General features: G+C 51.0%; 5 protein-coding genes across 5 annotated transcripts; 2 read left to right on the forward strand and 3 right to left on the reverse strand.

Annotated features, from left to right (window-relative positions):
• The first annotated feature begins 22 nt into the window (after positions 1 to 22).
• Positions 23 to 2,292, forward strand: BKA67DRAFT_556934 (major facilitator superfamily domain-containing protein). The gene is made up of 7 exons (XM_046102201.1): positions 23 to 723; positions 778 to 953; positions 1,004 to 1,081; positions 1,136 to 1,342; positions 1,395 to 1,462; positions 1,516 to 1,611; positions 1,668 to 2,292. Exons 1-7 carry the CDS (start codon positions 376 to 378, stop codon positions 1,895 to 1,897), a joined length of 1,203 nt encoding a protein of 400 aa, XP_045962242.1. The 5' UTR covers positions 23 to 375; the 3' UTR covers positions 1,898 to 2,292.
• A 162-nt stretch (positions 2,293 to 2,454) lies between these two features.
• Positions 2,455 to 5,373, forward strand: BKA67DRAFT_556944 (transcriptional regulatory protein GAL4). The gene is made up of 5 exons (XM_046102202.1): positions 2,455 to 2,764; positions 2,845 to 3,936; positions 3,988 to 4,399; positions 4,446 to 4,856; positions 4,915 to 5,373. The coding sequence occupies exons 1-5, from the start codon at positions 2,613 to 2,615 to the stop codon at positions 4,990 to 4,992; spliced, it is 2,145 nt and encodes a 714-aa protein (XP_045962243.1). The 5' UTR covers positions 2,455 to 2,612; the 3' UTR covers positions 4,993 to 5,373.
• A 629-nt stretch (positions 5,374 to 6,002) lies between these two features.
• BKA67DRAFT_591175 (P-loop containing nucleoside triphosphate hydrolase protein) lies at positions 6,003 to 8,330 on the reverse strand (the record flags this gene model as incomplete). Its single annotated transcript, XM_046104683.1, has 1 exon — positions 6,003 to 8,330. The coding sequence occupies one exon, from the start codon at positions 8,328 to 8,330 to the stop codon at positions 6,003 to 6,005; it is 2,328 nt and encodes a 775-aa protein (XP_045962244.1).
• A 610-nt stretch (positions 8,331 to 8,940) lies between these two features.
• BKA67DRAFT_504332 (uncharacterized protein) lies at positions 8,941 to 11,328 on the reverse strand (the record flags this gene model as incomplete). Its single annotated transcript, XM_046097116.1, has 1 exon — positions 8,941 to 11,328. A coding segment is annotated over one exon (2,388 nt), but the record flags the coding sequence as incomplete, so codon positions are not given.
• A 2,235-nt stretch (positions 11,329 to 13,563) lies between these two features.
• On the reverse strand, positions 13,564 to 17,340 carry BKA67DRAFT_635464 (male sterility protein; the record flags this gene model as incomplete). Its single annotated transcript, XM_046105656.1, has 3 exons — positions 13,564 to 16,198; positions 16,255 to 16,651; positions 16,704 to 17,340. The coding sequence occupies 3 exons, from the start codon at positions 17,338 to 17,340 to the stop codon at positions 13,564 to 13,566; spliced, it is 3,669 nt and encodes a 1,222-aa protein (XP_045962246.1).
• Positions 17,341 to 17,771: the final 431 nt, after the last annotated feature.

Consider the following 17,771-nt stretch of genomic DNA (forward strand, 5'->3'; position numbering starts at 1 on the left):
GGAAGCTTAGAAACAAAGTGGACGTCAGGCTGTAAGGTATAATAACTCTGGCTGCTATGCGCACTATCTCTAACCTCACAGTACTACAGGCTTCCCCTCATTGTCATTATGGTACGTCTCAGATCTATATGCTTGTAGACTTGGGCTTAAAAGCTAATCCGCCCGCCATTAGTACATTTTGAACTACCTCGACCGAAACAACATCGCTGCAGCGGGTCTTGCAGGTCTTGAAGCGGATATCAAGTTGAAAGGGGACCAATTCCAAACATGTGTTAGTATCCTCTTCGTAGGATATCTACTCATGCAAGGTATGATTGAACTTTTACCATGATGAGGTTCACGCATGGCTGATGTTGCTTTCTAGTGCCGTCAAATATGCTGCTCAACAAGATTGGTAAACCCTCCATCTACTTGCCAGGCTGCATGATCGTCTGGGGCACAATATCCGGTGCTACAGCTGCTTCCACGTCGTTTGGTGGAATACTGGCGGCAAGATTCTTGCTTGGCTTCGTGGAAGCAGCATACTTCCCAGGGTGTTTGTATTATCTATCTTGCTGGTACACCAGAGAGGAATTGGCTTTGAGAACTGGCGTCCTGTACAGCGGGTCGCTGCTGTCTGGCGCGTTCGGTGGACTGATTGCTGCGGGCATCCTGAAGAATATGGATGGAGTCGCGGGTCTACACGCTTGGAAATGGCTCTTCATCATCGAGTCAGTGCTTACTGTAAGCAAAGCCCTTGCCATGTGATTCCTTGATCAATACTCACGCGTATGCTAGATCATAGTGGCATTCGTCGCCTTTTTCTGCCTGCCAGATCTTCCACGGACGACCAGATGGCTCAACGAGCAGGAGAGAGAACTGGCCGCATGGCGACTAGAGGCTGACATTGGTGAGGATGACTGGGTGGACAGCAGCCAACAGTCGCCATTCCACGGTTTCAAGCTGGCACTCATGTCTGTACTCATGGCATTGGGCAAAGTTCGATTCGCTGACAATATGATAGGGATATCAAGACTTGGCTCATCTTAGGTGTCATTTATGGCTCAACCGCCAGCGGATCGATGACCACCTTATTTCCCACGTAAGCAACTTGGGCCTATACACGAGAGAGCCAGAGGCTAACTCTCACTGTCAGCGTGATGAAAGGTCTTGGAAAGGACAACGTCACTACGCTGTTTTTGACGACGCCACCATACCTTATAGCTGTCATCTCATGTCTCACAAATGCGTGGCATGCTGACAAAACAGGAGAGCGATTCCTACACATAGCGGGTCCCCCCTGTATAGCCCTAGTTGGCTACATAATTGCCGCTGCGACTACTAGCTTTGCCCCGCGATACTTGTAAGCCCAATAACAGATCGAACGCGAACTGATCTACTAACGAATGAATCAGTGCAATGTGCATCATGGTAGCCGGAACGTATTCCGGTTATGTTGTCGCACTCGGCTACATCTCGAACAGTGAGTCCACCCTGGCAAGCACACATGAGACTGTGTGATCTAATCTCATGCAGTTTTGCCTCGTCCTGCGGCCAAGCGCGCTGCAGCGTTAGCTTTGATCAATGCTCTTAGCAACGTCTGCCAAATATACTCACCTTATCTGTACCCTTGTGAGTGGCAGTCACTGAAGCTCTTGGTATAGGCAAACATTGACCAGAGTTTCTAGCGTCGGCTGCGCCAGGGTATACCGTTGCGTTCATTGTCAATTGTGCTATGTCAGCTATGACTATTGTTTTCGCCATAGTTCTTCGATTTTACCTAAGAGGACTCAACAGGAAACTCGACAAAGGCGGAGAGGTTGCGGATGTTGGATCGTCCCCGCGAGCCGTCAATGACCGAGAAGAGCATGGGCTCCCAGGCGTGGCAGTCCAACGAGGATTCAGATTCCTGCTATAGTGGAACAACAGAATTTCATTCTTGAGCAAGTGCATGAGAGTTGTCAGCTAGATTATATCTGGAACATGTGATTTAGAAGTGCGCTGATTATTGAATGGCGGCAACGTCGTCGATTGTGCTTTGGTAATGCACACTGATGGTTTCGCTAGGTTACTAAGGTTAGACTACACCAACCTTAGGTTAGTGAGAAGCACCTCCTAACCGACACAGTAGAGAGATCATGTAGAAGATGTCCAATCTGGAACTGATTGTTTGGACGGCTAGACTAAAAAGGCGAAATAGATGTCGCTTCGTTCAGCGGATACGCCACACTTTCTGCCTATTGAATATTCTCAAAGACGCCGGCATAGAAAATAATAACATGTTTTCGTATCAATAGGCCTGACAAAGAATCTGAATTCCGTCATGTGCTCCAAGCTGAAATCAGGTGCGAAATACGGGGGCCCCGGAGCTATCGTTAGAGCTACCCCAGATTCTCCACTTTCACTTAGTCTAGGTTAGTTACTTCTTAGCGGGTAGATCTAACAATTGAGTTAGCCTGAGCATCCGTGGACCGCCCTGCTTTTCCGCCCGCTATCTCTCCACGCCAGCTTTTCCGAATCCTCGTTTCCCTCAGGTCCATGGTGAAGGATCCATGGCTGTCATATCCGACTTATTGATGACGCTATTTGCGAGACGCCAGTCCAAGTTTTAATGCATTGGGGGATAACGAGATATGGACAGGATCACGGATATGTCGCCCACCGACATACCCCCGGAAGAATACACGGATCACAACGACCAGCCATCCCTTCTGAGCAGGTCAGGGAAACGGAAGCGGAGCCGCGAGCGCAGTCGTGTCACTCGCGCATGCGACAAATGTAAAAGGTATGTATGTGTGCCTCGGAACTCGACTTCATCATCGTTCGTGGATTGAGGCTCGTGACGCTAATCTTCACAACCCGAAGACGAAAGATCAAGTGCAGCGGCACTCATCCCTGCGAGCAATGCAGCTATGACATTGAATCTTGTACATACGATGCTTCGTATACTCGAGGGCGCATGCCCCCGACTCCCAAGCGCATAGACACTGGCGAAATGCAAAGTCATGTATCGCATGTAGTAGAAGGCGATCTCGAGAATCATCTTGCAGCAGCTGGCCATGACATGCTCCATCCCCCAGAGGCAAACGCAGCTCCTGCAATTGTTACATCGTCAAGAGTGTCGCCAGAGCCGTCACAAACTGACCTACAGGGCCATTATATTGGCCCAGCTTCGGGAGTTTCATTCTTGTTGCGTGTCCAGAAACGGCTGCACCAGGCTGTTTCCTTCTCTCAAACCTCATCTATTTTCACCTTCGGAGATGCGCCACTGCCAGAGCCTGACCCAGCATCATGTTTGCTAATGTCTCGCGATGAAGGTCAGAAGTTGCTGGAGAGATATTTCGATTTCGCTGTGCCCACTCATCGCTTCCTTCACCGCCCGACAGTGGAACATTGGCTGGATGAGTTCTTCTCAACCAAGGGGATAATGCGTGACCTGGAAGACGCGTCTGCACGGAAAGCAGTACTCTTCATGGTGTTTGCTCAAGCCCAGGTTTACATGCCTTCAGTCTCCCCGGGAGACGACAGTGCCCGTTATTTTGTCGCAGCTGAACATCATCTTGCGAAAGAGAGAGGCTCCATCCGTCTGACAAGCGTGCAAGCCAGACTTGCCCAGTGCTTTTACCTCCTCGGACAATCCAGGATTAATCATTGCTGGAGCCTGTTTGGCACGACAGCACATCTCGTATTGGCCATCGGACTAAATCGCAACCGGCGCGGTTATCCATTAGCCAATTCGGACCGTATTGAGACCGAATGTCGCCGTCGCACCTTCTGGTGTGCCTATACACTCGACAGTTATTTAAGTGCGGCTCTTGGCCGGCCGCGGACCTTCCATGATGATGATATTGACCAAGAACTACCCTCGAATATAGAGGACTCAGATCTGGCGGGATCGCTACCAAGTCAAGCTCAACCGAGGCAATCCCTCATGCTTGCGCCAGTAGCTCACGTGAGGTCAAGTGGCCGCCTTCCAATCACTGTGGCATTCAACTGATCTGTTTTTAGATTGTCGCGTATCTTGAGCGCTATTCTTCGGGATCTGTACTCCATCAAGCCTATTTCAACGTCCACAAGGACAACCGTAGCAGCAAAGCACATGACCGCTCTGAAAGACTGGCGAAAGGAGATGTCATACTTCCTTGAAGTGAGTGGTATCAGTGCTTCTTTATTGAAGCCCATCTACCAGCGCCAAAAGAACGTGCTAAACTTCGCCTATTGGCACGCTGTGATCCTCATCAACCGACCGTTTCTACTAAGCAACTTTGCGAGGCTACAACAAAACGTCATGGCGTCTGCGGAAGCGGCACGGAGAGCAAGGACCAACGCGAGTGTACAGGAATGTTTACAAGCTGCGATAAACATTGTTTCGACAGTCAATGATCTGTTCCAGGCGGATCAGATGTTTCGTGGTTACTGGGTAAGCTCAAACGACGTCATTTGGCTCCTGGTTACTAATTTATTAGTTCACCCTCTACTTCTCGTTCTCGGCCGTCGTGGTCCTATACGTGTACGTAATTCAGCAGAAGGCCTCGACCAGCGACGTATATCACACCTATTTGGAAGCAGCAAACACTTGTCAAGTCCAGATTTCGACTATTGCGGAGCAAGGATCACTCACCCGTCGTTATTGCCTGGTATTGGAGGAACTTCGAGCTGAGGCACTTAGACAGACAACAGGGGTGGACACAACGTACCCAACTGCCAATCCAACTCAACAAGGCCCAACCTTGGGCCAAGCCGCGGGTGCTTCAGCAGATGCGCCAAGTTCTACGTTCCACCAGCTTGAAATAGCTTTTGATGGGGACATGAACTGGAACGCAAGTCCTAGCAGCTCCGTTGCAGACATCACAAGCTGGGGTCATTTTGATTGCTTGGTACGTTTTTATCATCTCCCACTTGAGTTCAAGCTATTCTAATTGATTGCATTTATAGGTATCTGCTGGCCTCGGCGGGATGGAAGCCCTTTTCACCGATGAAATGATGTCTGGACTTCAGCCATCCACTCTTTAATGAGAATATATGGCGTTGTTCAACTAGAAGTAGAACGCGTGTATCTTGATCACTCTAAATACTTACCGTGCTGGCCTGTAGATTGGCCCTCACAATTCCTGACAGCGTATGAGAGGCGTTCATCCCATTTGTTGATTTTACTAGGCCTGTCTTTAGTTGGCTATTGAGGCAGGGATTGATATGTATCCAGTAACTCATGCAGTTCTGGAGTGTGCTAAATTTTAATTACAGCCTCAGGGAGTTGTTATCATGTCTTCCAGAAGTAATCCCTCGAGCTGCAACAGGGAGGATCAAAGAACGGGTCGAAACCGGAGTTTGCTTTACCCTGTCACATACAGAATAATAGTAAATGCTTCTGGTCTATATAACCTTATGAATTATGTGATATCCCACTCTTGTGCAATCCACATTGCACGTTTGACGGTGTGAAACCTCTTTGACGTTAGACGTGCACGTCCCCTGGACAATCACACGAAACCCCTTCACATCACCGTGTCACTCTCGCTCACACCCAAAGACATAATATTGGCCTTCTCATCTTTTCGAGAGAACAGCCCCCCGCCTCCCTTCATTTCTACAATATAGCATCTTTCTACTCTCGGGCTACCTGTCGGACAGAAACCCCGAGCGTCACCAGTCCGGGATCCCGCTGTAGTGTCTTGGCGAGCAGAAGTCTCCGTATACGTGCGTGCTCTACTAAATCATATTACTTCGTAACGTGACAATGAATCATACAGAAATGGTAAAGGCATCTGGTCTTGATTTTTATATCCCTTTCTAATAAGTATGCTACTTTCGATATCATTTAGTCTTATTTTATTTGCTAGAAGCTAAAGGGCTAGCTTTCGAAACCATGCCCTTCTGTATTCCCCGCGCGTAGACACCAATTCGACGTCCGGAGACGTTTGCTCGACCGTTGTCCCGTCCAAAGCCGCGCTGATCATGGCCTCCTGTGACGGAAAAGAAAGCATGTATTAAATGTCTTTTGATATCAAACTCGAACGGGCTATTTATCTCTTCTTGGGCTTGCCTGGCCCCTTCTTGAACTTATCTTTCTTGAAATTCAACACGGCACCCTTTCCGGCACGCTCCGCCGATCCCTTCTTCCAGACTCGCCCCTCCGTCCTGTCCGTCTTGGCGTCGAGCTTCTTGAGGTCGTTGTTGCTGAGTTTGCCGCCCTTCTTCTTCTTGAGCGTGTCCTTCAGCCCGTTGAGCTCGGCACGACCGGCGTCCCTAGCCTTCTTCTTGTCGTCCTGCGTCTCGAACCATGTCCTCTTCGGTCTGCCCTTGATCTCGTCCTCGTGCTTCATGATGTTCTCGCCCTTCTTGATCTGCATCTCGGCGTTTGCCAGCTGCTTCTCCTCCTTCTCTTCAACCATGATCTCGTCAATCTCGTCGTCCATCTCCTCTATTTGAGCTTGCCACTTGTCGGCATCGGTGGCCTCAATGACTAAACTGCTGATCTTGGCTCCCTGAGCCTTGGCGGCCTTGACGGCTGCTTTCACTACCTTGCGGTCGGGTTCCGCGGCGATCGTAACCGCCACACCAGCTCGGCCAGCACGCGCGGTACGACCGACACGGTGGACGTAGATCTCCAGGGATTGGGGTGCCTCATAGTTGATGACTGTGTCGATGCCCTTGATATCGATACCTCTTGATGCCACGTCAGTAGCCAAGAGGAAAGACACCTTGCCGTCCCTGAAGTCCTCAAGACCGGTGATACGCTGAGTTTGGTTCAAGCTGCCGTGGAGCTCCGCGCAGGACAGGCCCAAGAGCCCAAAGATGATACGTGCGCGATGTGCGTCTTTCTTTTGTCGGAAGAAGATGATGACGCGCTCCGTGTACGTGGTTTTGCAAAGGTGAACCAGATATCCCATGCGCTTGTCCTCACGTCCAGGTCGCAGACGGATGAATTTCTGGTCCAGCTTCTTGACAGTCTTGTTTTGCGAGTCAACCATGAGTCGTACGGGCTTGTTCATGCCAACGCGTACGAGACGGTCAACCGATGAAGTCATAGTAGCAGAGAAAAGCATAGTCTGGCGGGACTTTGGCAACGTCGTGAGAATCTCATTCAGCTCATCGGCAAAACCGTCTTCGAGCATTCGGTCGGCCTCGTCGAGGACGAGAATCTCAACAGTGTCGACATTGAAGCTAGCAGAGTTGCGCATGTGATCAATGAAACGGCCTGGTGTCGCAATCACGACGTCTGGCCGGAGACGGAGCTCGGCTTCCTGCATCTTCAAGCTGAGGCCACCGACAGCAAGACAGAACTTGATGTCAGTGTGGCTTGCCAGTTTTGTCGCGACGGCGTGACATTGAATGGCAAGCTCACGAGTAGGAGTCATGATGACAACTCGGGTGCTCGCCATCTTCTTGTGTCTGTATTGGAGACGTTCCAAGATGGGCACAACGAAAGCAGCTGTCTTTCCGGAACCTGTCACGGCACCACCAACGACGTCCTTGCCCTCCAAGGCGATAGGGATGGTCTTGACCTGAATGGGCGTGGGCTTGGTGAATCCCACTGTGGTAAGGCCGCGCAGAATTGGTCTAGATAGAGACATGCCTTGAAAGGATGACTTGGCGGGTTGTTTGCCAGGCTTGGCGACCTCTTCGGGGGCAAAGAATGCTTCTCTCTTGGCGGCTTCCTCGGCATCTTCGCCTTGCTCGGAATCAGAGTCGCTCGCACGGTCATCGGGATGGTCAACGGGGGTAGCCACTGAATCATCATCGGACGCGTCTCCCTCTCCCTCGTCTCCCTCCTCTTCGTCGTGGTCGGCATCCGTGTCGTCGCCAGCAGCTCCGTCGTCAGATTCTTCGACATCAGAAGCAACGCCCATTCCGAAGCCGTCCTCGGCAAGCACCTCGTCGTCGTCGTCGTCCAAGTCGAGAGCGGCCGCCTCCTCTTCGGCGTCCTCTTCGGCGTCTTGGGTCTTGCTCGCTGGCTTCTTGCCGCCGTTCTTCTTCTCGTTCTTCTTCTCCTTCTTCTCCCTCCTCCTCCGGATGATCTCATCTAGGTCGACGGTCCTCTTTTCGCCCATGCCCTTCTTTGCGCCATCGAAGCCCCAGCCGGCGAACTCGGCTCCCATGATGTCGCCAGCATTGTCGACCATAAACTCAAAGTCCGAGTCCATGGCGCCGTCATCGTCGTCGTGCTTTCCCCACTTGCCAGCATCGTCCTTGTCGGCATCGTCGCTCGCGTCCTTGTTTGCGCCCTTCTTGGACTTGGCCTTCTTGGACTTCTTCTTCGGCGGCGCGACAATCTCTTCCTCCTCGATTGGCAGGTCCTCGTTGTCGCTGATGGTGAGGACGAAGTCGTCTTCGGCCTTGCGCTTCGCCATGATAGAGATTCTGTTTCGTGACGAGCTCCTGCGTTAATAGGGCGAGCAGCTTGGATGAGGTGGGAACCGATCTATCTTTGCAGCAAAAAAGTTTGGGCTTCGAGAAGCGATAGGCAGCTGATAAGGAACTTTTTTACAGGGTGGGGCGGTGTGCTGAACTATGTAATAAGCGAGGCCCCACCTCAAGTCAAGTACTGAGGTCAACCAACTAACCTTGACATAAGCAGGTTACTTGCTTAAACCTCAGGTAGTGTAGAAGAGTTCTTGCGGTGCGCTACTGTATGTAATTGTGTATGCACTTCGCAGCTTATTCTAGGGACTTTTCTTTGACGTTAGTGAGCCATGTGGCAAGTTTTACAGTGCTAGGGGTAGATATGTGATTTGTGTTTGGACTAATTACTGCAGGGACTCTTTTGTGGTTGAAGCATTGAGGAGGGGGGGGGGAAAGATACCTACAGTAGGCAAATCAAGTGGTCCTGTCATTCAGGGACCTCGGTTCATCAGTGAATCAAATGGAGAAGGGCTTCCGCTATCTATATCTCTGCTACATATATTCGCCGTGACGGCTTTTTCATCGCCGCTGCTTCTTCAACTCTGGCTTCTCTCCTTCGCCTTCTTTCACACCCATCTTCTTCATGGCATCCCGCACGATGCCAACCGCTTCTTCGATTACGTCGTTGCCGCGTCTCCATGTGTACAAGGCTACACCTTGCCGATCGAGAGTCTCATGTGCACGTTGTAGCCTTCGCTGCCAGAGGTCCAACTTCTTGTTCAGTGGCGCTCCTGCAGGCGTGGAGGCATTGTAAGCCTTGGAAGGATAGGCGGCTGACGGCAAGGATTCTATGTGCTCGATATCGGAATTGGCTGTGCTCCGCCGCGAAGGTGGTGCAAAGTCTCCTTGGGTCGTACTGGAGGATGTATTGGTTCGTCGCGGTGGGGGTGGGGGAGGGGCGGACTTTGATGGCAAGCCGGCCAAACTCTGCTGGCTCTTGTTGACGCCTTGTTGGGAAGTATTATGCATTTGGGCCAAGGGGTGTGATGTTGATGACTTTGACGGGTTTCCGCTAGCTGGAGTAGCCTTGCGTGGCTGTGGTGGTGGTGGTGCTGGTGGTTTCTTCTGCTCAGCGCCCGGAACAGAGCCTAATAATGGAGCTGCTGGGGAGCTCTTTAATGACATTGGCTTTGCTGGTCTGACTGGAGGTGCCTTCTTGTCGGCAACACCAGCTAGCTTCGTTTTCATCGAGGACGATGTACCATCATGTCCCTCGAGATGTTGTGATTCACGAACAGGAGCTTCCCGAGGCTCGTCCGAAAAGTCTATCAAATCCCCCATGGCCGAGCCTTCGTCCTTTTCAGGCTGTGACCGTGCTCGTGGCGGTAATGCAGGCCGGTCCGAGCGATCGTCGGACGAACTAGTCCTTGCAGATCTGGTAGTCGTATCTGACGTTTGCTTCTGATCCCGCCTGTTACTGCCTCCAAAAGCTGAGTCGAAAAAGCCAGCTTTCTCGGGCGTTGTGACATCTCGAATGAATATGGCCACGATTCGGCCAGGATTTGCAACAGCTATTTCAGTGTAGACTTCCAAATCAGCTTCCCCACTGTCACCAACAAGGAGGAACCTGCGGCTAGGGAAATCATGCATGATCTTCTCCAGTGTGCCTTTCTTCCTTTCCGCTACGGGCTCAAATATACCTTGAAGCATGCCGCTGTACTGTTTGAGATGAATAGACCCAGGTGGCAGACCAGCAAGCTTGAAGTAGCTGGCGATCACCGGATAGAGCTGCCACGGACTGTTGGAACAATAGTGTATTCTTACGCCCATATCGTGCAGTGTGTTGTACCACTCCTTGACTCCATCGACAGTCAGGTCATCAAGGTCGCGGATAAAGGTGTTGCGGAATATCTCCTTGGCACCTGTCGTTATGCTTGAATGCTTTATGGTGTCATCGATATCACTGATGAGACTGATGCCTTCTGGCTCGATGATTATTACCGGCTCAGTGGCAGACATATCTTCGTTTGCCAGCACACGGATGTGTGTGGGAATAAAGTCTAACGGCGCCCTCAATATGAAATGCCCCGAATCGTTGGTTGTTACCGTCCGTGATTGTGATTGGGAGTCGTTGTAGAAAAAGACAGTGATTGGTCTCTCTACCAAGGGGGTTGTCATGAACGGTGCCAGCCGGGCCATCAAATTTGCGTTGGCAACAGCGAGCTCTGCCTCGGTGAAATGACCACCGCCTCCGGTGTTTGACCTGGTGATACCAATGCTGGGCGATCGTGGTGCTGAACGGATTGAGGGTGTAGAGCTACGGCCCCCTATACGGGGCCTCCGATACTCGTCTTCAGAATCCGAATCCCTAGGTGCTTCGCTGTAACCACCTTGCAGGGCCGCTTCCCTCTCTGCCTGGCCGCGCCGTTCGATCTCCTGGGCTTCCTGCGCAATCCGCAGCGCCTCCCTCTCTTCCTCATGCAGCTGATGGAGAGAGGCGGGCGAAGAATCCAGACTCTGCTGCTGAACTGACGGCGTGGGTATGCCGCTTAGCTGTCTCGCAAGACCTATGAGAATGCGATTTCTCCGCGTCATGGGCCCTTTGTGGGGGTTGTATATCCAACCTCGAACATCGACGTCCACAATGGCTTTCTCATCTTCATGCCTTGCCCATTCTTGTTGCCAATACTCCTCGTCATCCATGGCGATGGAGGCAGGGTGTGGGGGCCCCGCAGGATCGTCGAACTGTTGCGGCGGGCTCTTCACATGCCTCTTGGCGTAGGAGGGAAAGAGCACCATCTGCTCGTTCCCCTTGGACACTATCTTGACATCTGGGAAGGCGCCTGGTATTGTGATTTTCTGGACTTCCTCCGTGTCGATCTGGCCAGCTCGTGTCTGATTGTATGACTCCCGCACCTCGCTCAAGGCGGATGCACCGGCACTATACATCCTTCCCGCCATGGCGGCCAGCTTCTTCCTCCTTCCACCAGCCTCCCGCGCCTCACCACCAGAACCATACCCTGACAGGTACGACATGATGCTCCTCCTCTTGGACCTTATGACATCCCGTTTGCGAGGGGTGCGCGACTTGGACTTGGACGCTGGCTTCGGCGCCCCCAGCAGCAACCGCCGGGCACTGTCGACGAGTCGCGACTGGTCGTTGCGCTTCCGCTGGCGCTCGAGGATAAATCGGTAGATGCGGCTCTGGAAGGTGTGTTTGTAGTAGGGGAGAGTGTCGAGATGAAAGCCCACGACCCTCTCACGATACCGCTGGCTCAACCGAGGGAACAAATAGCGAAATAGCGAGGTCCTATGGTGGGGATGCGGCTGCGGAGGGAAGAAACGGCGTGGAGGCGCCAGTTTGACAGGTCAAGGGCGCTGGCCCTCGATGGATATACCCTGCCCCGAGGATGACGGTGGTGCTGTCCTCTGACCTATTGCAGGGGAACCTGCTGCCGAATGAGCATGTTCTGGCGCGGGACGTATGATCTATGATCGTGTGCGAAAGCGAAAGCCCGATGTCAAATGCTGAGGTAAAGTGGGCGCATGGGATCAAGGCTGCAAGGATCGCAGCCCAGGCCCAGGCCCAGGAGATGCCACAGAGTTGACAGGAACTCGACAGGAACGCGCCCGTTTTTGGTTTTAGTGGGGTTCTGTGCCATGACATCAGAATGCGGAGATTATTTCAACTTGTTATACAATACTTTGTACATAATTACAGTACATATACCAACCATACTGTACAGTAGCTAGGGTTATGTTACTTGCCGGTGTATTTGATGAACAAATGAATGAAAATGCATGTGTACTTCGTGCACTCAACTCAGTCAACATGGTAACTACCTCCACAGGATGCCTCACGAAACTGTGAGGGCAGCAGAATTTGAGCCAATGCCCCTGCCGCACATGTGCTGTGCGTGCAAAACCACTTGCTTATACTTCGCGCTCAGTGAGAATGCTGCCTTTGAAAGGAGTGGCGACTTCTTTTGCCACGGGTCGTTGATCCGTCACAACTACTCCTTCCTGCATCAATTCTGCGCATAACAAGCTGCATGGCATGAGCTCTTCAAGGCCAAAGCCGACGATAACAAAAACAAAAACGAATGGTCAGAAAACAGCCGGGTGCTCGGCACAAGTGCTTACCTTACCACTTGGCGTAGAATATCCAATTTGGAATACCCTAGCCATTAGATTAATGCTCTACTGACAGTGGTGCGTATACCAGATACCTATTGCGTCATTTCGTTGTCACTGTTTCACAAACGAACGCAGTTGTCTTTACTTGGGGATGGAAGCTGATACGTCATCTAAGTATGCACTTGATGCGGTGGGGAAGACGGATTTTTTTTTTAACGAGAATAACTTAACAGGAGCGTTTTCTCTCTCTATTACTCACGGCAGTCTTCATGACCAAAGGACAGCCGAATATCGGAAAGTTTGCGCTGTTCGAAAAGGTAGTTATATCTGAATGCCATGGTCTCAGGCCATCTGGGAGTTGATGTCGAGAGTGTATTACCAAAGGGACCCTAGCCTCAGAAAACAATGCGACACTCTCTAGATTCGATCTACGGGTATCAATGTGCAAACGTGTTGGGGGGTACAAACAATATTGTGGTTTGCCATGTCCTATGCAACCGCACAATAAGGCCGACAATATCGCCCAGCACAAGAAAGCGCACCACCAACCTCTCAACCCAGACAACCGGCTTTATCCCGTAGCGAAATAAATCCAACGATTGTCCATGCCTTATAAGGCCCAACATGGCATATTTCGCCTTTGGGCAATCAAAACGGCCCAGTTATCGAATGGTAGAACCCAGAGATAACCTCTCTAACTAAGGTTCCAATTGCTACGCAAAGCGAAAAGGAAATCAGATAAGGAAAAGAGTATATAAGGTGTGTATAGACATTCGAAAGATTTTTTATGTTCTTTCAATGGCTTTTTGTATCTTCTTGGTTTTTCTCCCTTTTGAGAGGAGAAAGTCGATGTCGATAGTACCGCAGTCCGAGTCCTGGTTATGATGACTCCTTTTTGGTGTTTTTATCCCTATCATAAATAACAATAATAAAGGTCTAAACTTGTGAGCACAAAATTAAGGATCACATGGCTATTGAACTCTTCAGATGTGTTTAAACTCTTCAGTTACGTTGATCTGCATTTTGATTTCCTCATTAATATGCAGCAAAACTGGGTGACGGCATTTACATCTATTAACATGGTATAGCCCTCAGGGCGGAAAATCAAAGGCGTCCCAGAAGCCATGTTGCCTCTGCTAGCACGTCATCGAGACCCTTCTCTGCATCGAGGGGGTACACGTCCGCTTCGCTGGCAGCAATGCCCTCTAAGGCCTGAACCTGGCTCTGCACCATCTCCGCCTTCATGTAGTGGTTCCCACGAAGCTCCAACCTCCTCACGAGCGTCTCCGGCGTGCATTGTAGGTCTAAGAAGACCGTCCTGGGCTTGTCAGGCCGCAAGTGCCCGACCTGGCGAAGTGCATCCCGGTAATTCCGCCTGAGACTCGAGCAACTGATGACGGCGGTATCGTAGCCCAAGTCGAATAGCTCTTCTTCGACCCGCCTGTTGATGCGCGCTAGCCATGGGATACGGTCCTCGTCGGCCAGCGCAGTGCCAGCTCTCATGAAGTCGATGGCAGTTTTACTGTGCAGTGAATCACCCTCCACGAACGGAGCACCAAGTTGTTTCGCCAGTGCGGTTGCCAGACTTGTTTTGCCTGAGCCGCAAGGGCCGGTGACGACGATTGCGGTCTTGGCTGCCGACTTGAGAGTTTCGGCGGGCATTGGCGATGTCGTCTGCCAGGCGCCGGAGAGAAACTGGCTAACAAACTTATCGACGAAACCTTGATCTAATGACCAACCAGAATTGAGTGTCTGTGATAGAGACCTGGCTGTCTCGGTTACGTATTGCTTGGATGGGCTAAATTCATCCTTGTCATACTTGCTGCCAAAGAAGTCGACAAGCTTGATAGGAGGGTTCGCAACAGGGTCCGGGTTTGATTCTCTCAGCCTTCGGACCCATTCCTTTGGCTCTACTTCCTCGAACTGCAGTCCAGCCTGGCGGAGCGCGGGCAGAAGATCCTCAACCCAACTGAATGCTTGGTGGTTCGAGACATTGGTGAAAGCACTTTGTGCATCGGATAACGAGATTTCTGCGACGCCTTGCGCAACGACGTCCACGGGGAACCACGAGGGGTCTTCCCTAAGCTTAGGTAGAGCACCAACTGTGACCGCGGTCTGGATGACCATGGGCACGCCTTCTGTTGCGTTCCAGATGCCGTGCTCTGTATCTGCGACGATCTGGCCGATGCGCAGGACCCTCACGGGAATACCAGCCCGCTCGGCTGCCTGTGCGCAGATGTTTTCTGCGACCGACTTGGACTGAGCGTACCCCATCCCTTGTGCCCACTCCGTCTTGGAAACAGTCTCCGGCACCGGCCCGTTCTCATCGGGGTGTCGTGAGACCGCACTGACGGAGGAGCAGAAATTGAAAGCTGCGCCACCGTTTTGGCACAGGGTGATGAGGTTCTTGAGTCCAGCGACATTGTCTTTCTCGAAACTCGAAAGGGCAAGGTTGAAGTTCACAGACCAGGCTGAGTGGATAACGGCACGAAGACTCGAGCTAATTTCGCGATATGATGTGGCATCGATTCCTAGATCGGGTCGAGAAAGGTCGGAGGGAAGCGAGATGATTTTACGGCGCTCGGTAAGGGACAAGTTATGGTATACCTTGCGGCATATCATGGACTCTGCGGTACGTTTGGATGCACTCGCCAGATCATGGGCACGTACAAAGCAATAGATTCGTTCTACTGCAGGGTCTTTGACCAGCTTGGCAACTATGTGAGCGCCGAGTGAGCCTGTCGCACCAGTGACTGCGACAAACTTTCCCATTGGGCATGCTGATTGAGTGAAGTCGCTGTATTTCTCGATGAGAGCTTGCATCTCTGGCTCCGTGTTTGCTCTGTTTTTGTCTGCGTTGTCTGCAGATCCAAGAAGATAGGCAGATAACTTGCTGATTGAAGGATGATCGAAAACAACATTCTGAGTGAGCTTATTAGTTGTCCTCACCGATTTCAGGATACCTGCTCGAATCTGAATGGCTTGTAATGAGTCAAGGCCCAAGCTGAAGAAATCGGTATCATCATAAAACTCCACTTGAGGCAGTGTTTTCAGGACGAGCGCGCGGAGATGCTGTCGTAGTTCAACATCAGACATGACACGCGCGTCTTCGCTCGAGGCGCTTGAGATGTCGTAGGCTGTCTCAATCTCCCTTTTAAAGGTCTTGTAAAAGGCTTGACGGATGACACTACCCTTGTCTGTTCGGGGATAGTCAATGCCGTGCGGCAAGACGACAATCATGTCCTTTGATATCCTTGCAAATGCATCGTTGCCTTCTTGGGCACCGGCAATGACAGGCCAAATCGCCTCCAGCACTTCGGCCGGTGCCTCCCCGGCGGTCAGTTGAGATGGAACAACCAAAACACCAAGGTAGGGCTGCTGCGCGCCGAAGACAACTGCTTCAGTCACCAGTTTTGATGATCGGATTTTGCCTTCCATGAGCACAGGGCCGAACTTCTCTCCGTTGACCAGTACAATTGTGTCGTCCAGTCGAGCAATGTACTTCCAAGCACGAGGTATTGTAGGGTGCGGCTCAAACAGATCTTTAGTCTTGTAAGAGCCATCATCCATGTTGGCGGCAGTTTTGGCTGGCCAGCCTGGCCGAACACAACATTCAAAAAGGTTCGGCCCCTGTGGTAGCCAGTGAAGAAATGGTGACAGCTTATCACTTTCACGCACATAATTCCATGCCTTGTCGCCTTCAGGGCGGAACGAGGTCATTAGTTGACCAACTTCAGTACTGCATATTGCTTGTTAGTATATCATGTCGCAAGTAAAACTATGGGGTAGACGTACGCGCCGTAGTGGCTAATGAGGTTGACACCACGGTCCACCAGTAAGTTGCCCAAATCGTCTGGGCAAGCGGATCCACCATACATGACAGTCTTGAGGTTGACCAAAAGGTCAAGTCCCTCCTCAGTTTCCGCCAGCAGCTTCAATGCGTACGGTACCCCGTAAAATATTTCGAATTTGTTTGTTCGCATAATCTTGATCAGGAACTCAGTTGTGAGTGGCAAGTCGGCGTTATAGAGATGAATAGATTTCCGTGACCATAGCGCACGATACAGATTGCAAATGCCATGATTGTGATACAAGGGTAAGGTGATGAACGCTTTCATGTTCATGTTTCCGCTATAATTGCATATTGCAGCGCTCTGTTTCTGATAGATGGGTTTTGGGAGGCCCGTGGATCCTTGACTACTATCAGCTTATGTGTCCTTGGAACGGACATGGAAGAGACTTACCACTTGAATGAATGATGTAAACTATTTCATTCGCTTCGACGTTTGAGTCTAGCGCAGCATCGAGCTGAGTGTCAACATAAACCTCAACTGGAAACTCGAAGACACTGCGTTGTGGCATGCCGAGAACCTGCAAGTCCGGACGTCGCTCTTTTACGGACGCCGCCGTCCCTAGATACATCGGGTCTGCAACCAGATACGAAGCGCCCGTAGTCTCAACTAGTGATTCAACAGCGGTGGCAGAGATCCGCGTTGACAGAAACAATATTGTGTGGCCAGCCTTGATGAGGGCCATCATCGTCACTAGATACTCTAGATTTGATGGGCCCATCATGGCAATCACCGATCGCTTTGCAATCGAACTAGTCCTTGTAGGGATGGTTACTTCTAGATATTTTGCAACCCTGTAAGCAAAGACATCCAGCTGTTGAAATGTGTAGTCAACATATTCTATCCCTGTGGATGGATAGGATATTATAGGAATATGAGGATGGCTTGTTGCTCTGGAACGTAGAAGCTCGTCAATTGTCTTTAACGAAGAGTCATCCTTCTCGATGTGTTGTACGGCTACCGAAGTCCGACTCTTAGTCGAGAAATCGATTGAGCTCCAAGGAGCATCAACGGCCGCAGTAGGCGACATGATGATGCTGAAGGGCAAAATGGTGCTTCGATAAATGAACTGTTCAAGCCAGACCTCAAATGGGTACAACGACCAAGTAGTTATAGTTGAAATTCAGTATGTGAATATATTTATGAGCCGACGAAGTTCTGGGTTTCAGTCGAGTATAACATAAGTACATTCGGATTTAGATCGCTCATCGTGGGAAGATTCAATATTTCAAGACTTCCAACCATGTAGGGGATACTGAACGAAGCGCTGGGGCGGCATCCTGCCAATTTCCGTCTTGGCTAGCATATCCACAAAGCAGCAAGGCCATCCATGGCCATGCTATCAAAAGCCAGCTTTCATTTGCAACGACATCTGAGCCGTTCGTGGAGACTGCAGTACGGATTAGCACCACGCCAGTTGAGGCGGAGCGCGACACTCTGGCTCTGGAGTGCGCCACAAGT

The sequence above is a fragment of the Truncatella angustata genome (genome assembly GCF_020726525.1).
Source record: "Truncatella angustata strain MPI-SDFR-AT-0073 chromosome Unknown BKA67scaffold_2, whole genome shotgun sequence".
NCBI classification, from domain to species: domain Eukaryota; kingdom Fungi; phylum Ascomycota; class Sordariomycetes; order Amphisphaeriales; family Sporocadaceae; genus Truncatella; species Truncatella angustata.

Coding starts and splice junctions, on each gene's coding strand:
- BKA67DRAFT_556934 (XM_046102201.1), top strand. CDS start 376: ATGCTGCTCAACAAGATTGGTAAACCCTCCATCTACTTGCCAGGCTGC. Junction 724..777: donor TCATCGAGTCAGTGCTTACT/GTAAGCAAAGCC, acceptor CGCGTATGCTAG/ATCATAGTGGCATTCGTCGC. Junction 954..1,003: donor GGTTTCAAGCTGGCACTCAT/GTCTGTACTCAT, acceptor ACAATATGATAG/GGATATCAAGACTTGGCTCA.
- BKA67DRAFT_556944 (XM_046102202.1), top strand. CDS start 2,613: ATGGACAGGATCACGGATATGTCGCCCACCGACATACCCCCGGAAGAA. Junction 3,937..3,987: donor GCGCCAGTAGCTCACGTGAG/GTCAAGTGGCCG, acceptor ATCTGTTTTTAG/ATTGTCGCGTATCTTGAGCG. Junction 4,857..4,914: donor GGGGTCATTTTGATTGCTTG/GTACGTTTTTAT, acceptor TTGCATTTATAG/GTATCTGCTGGCCTCGGCGG.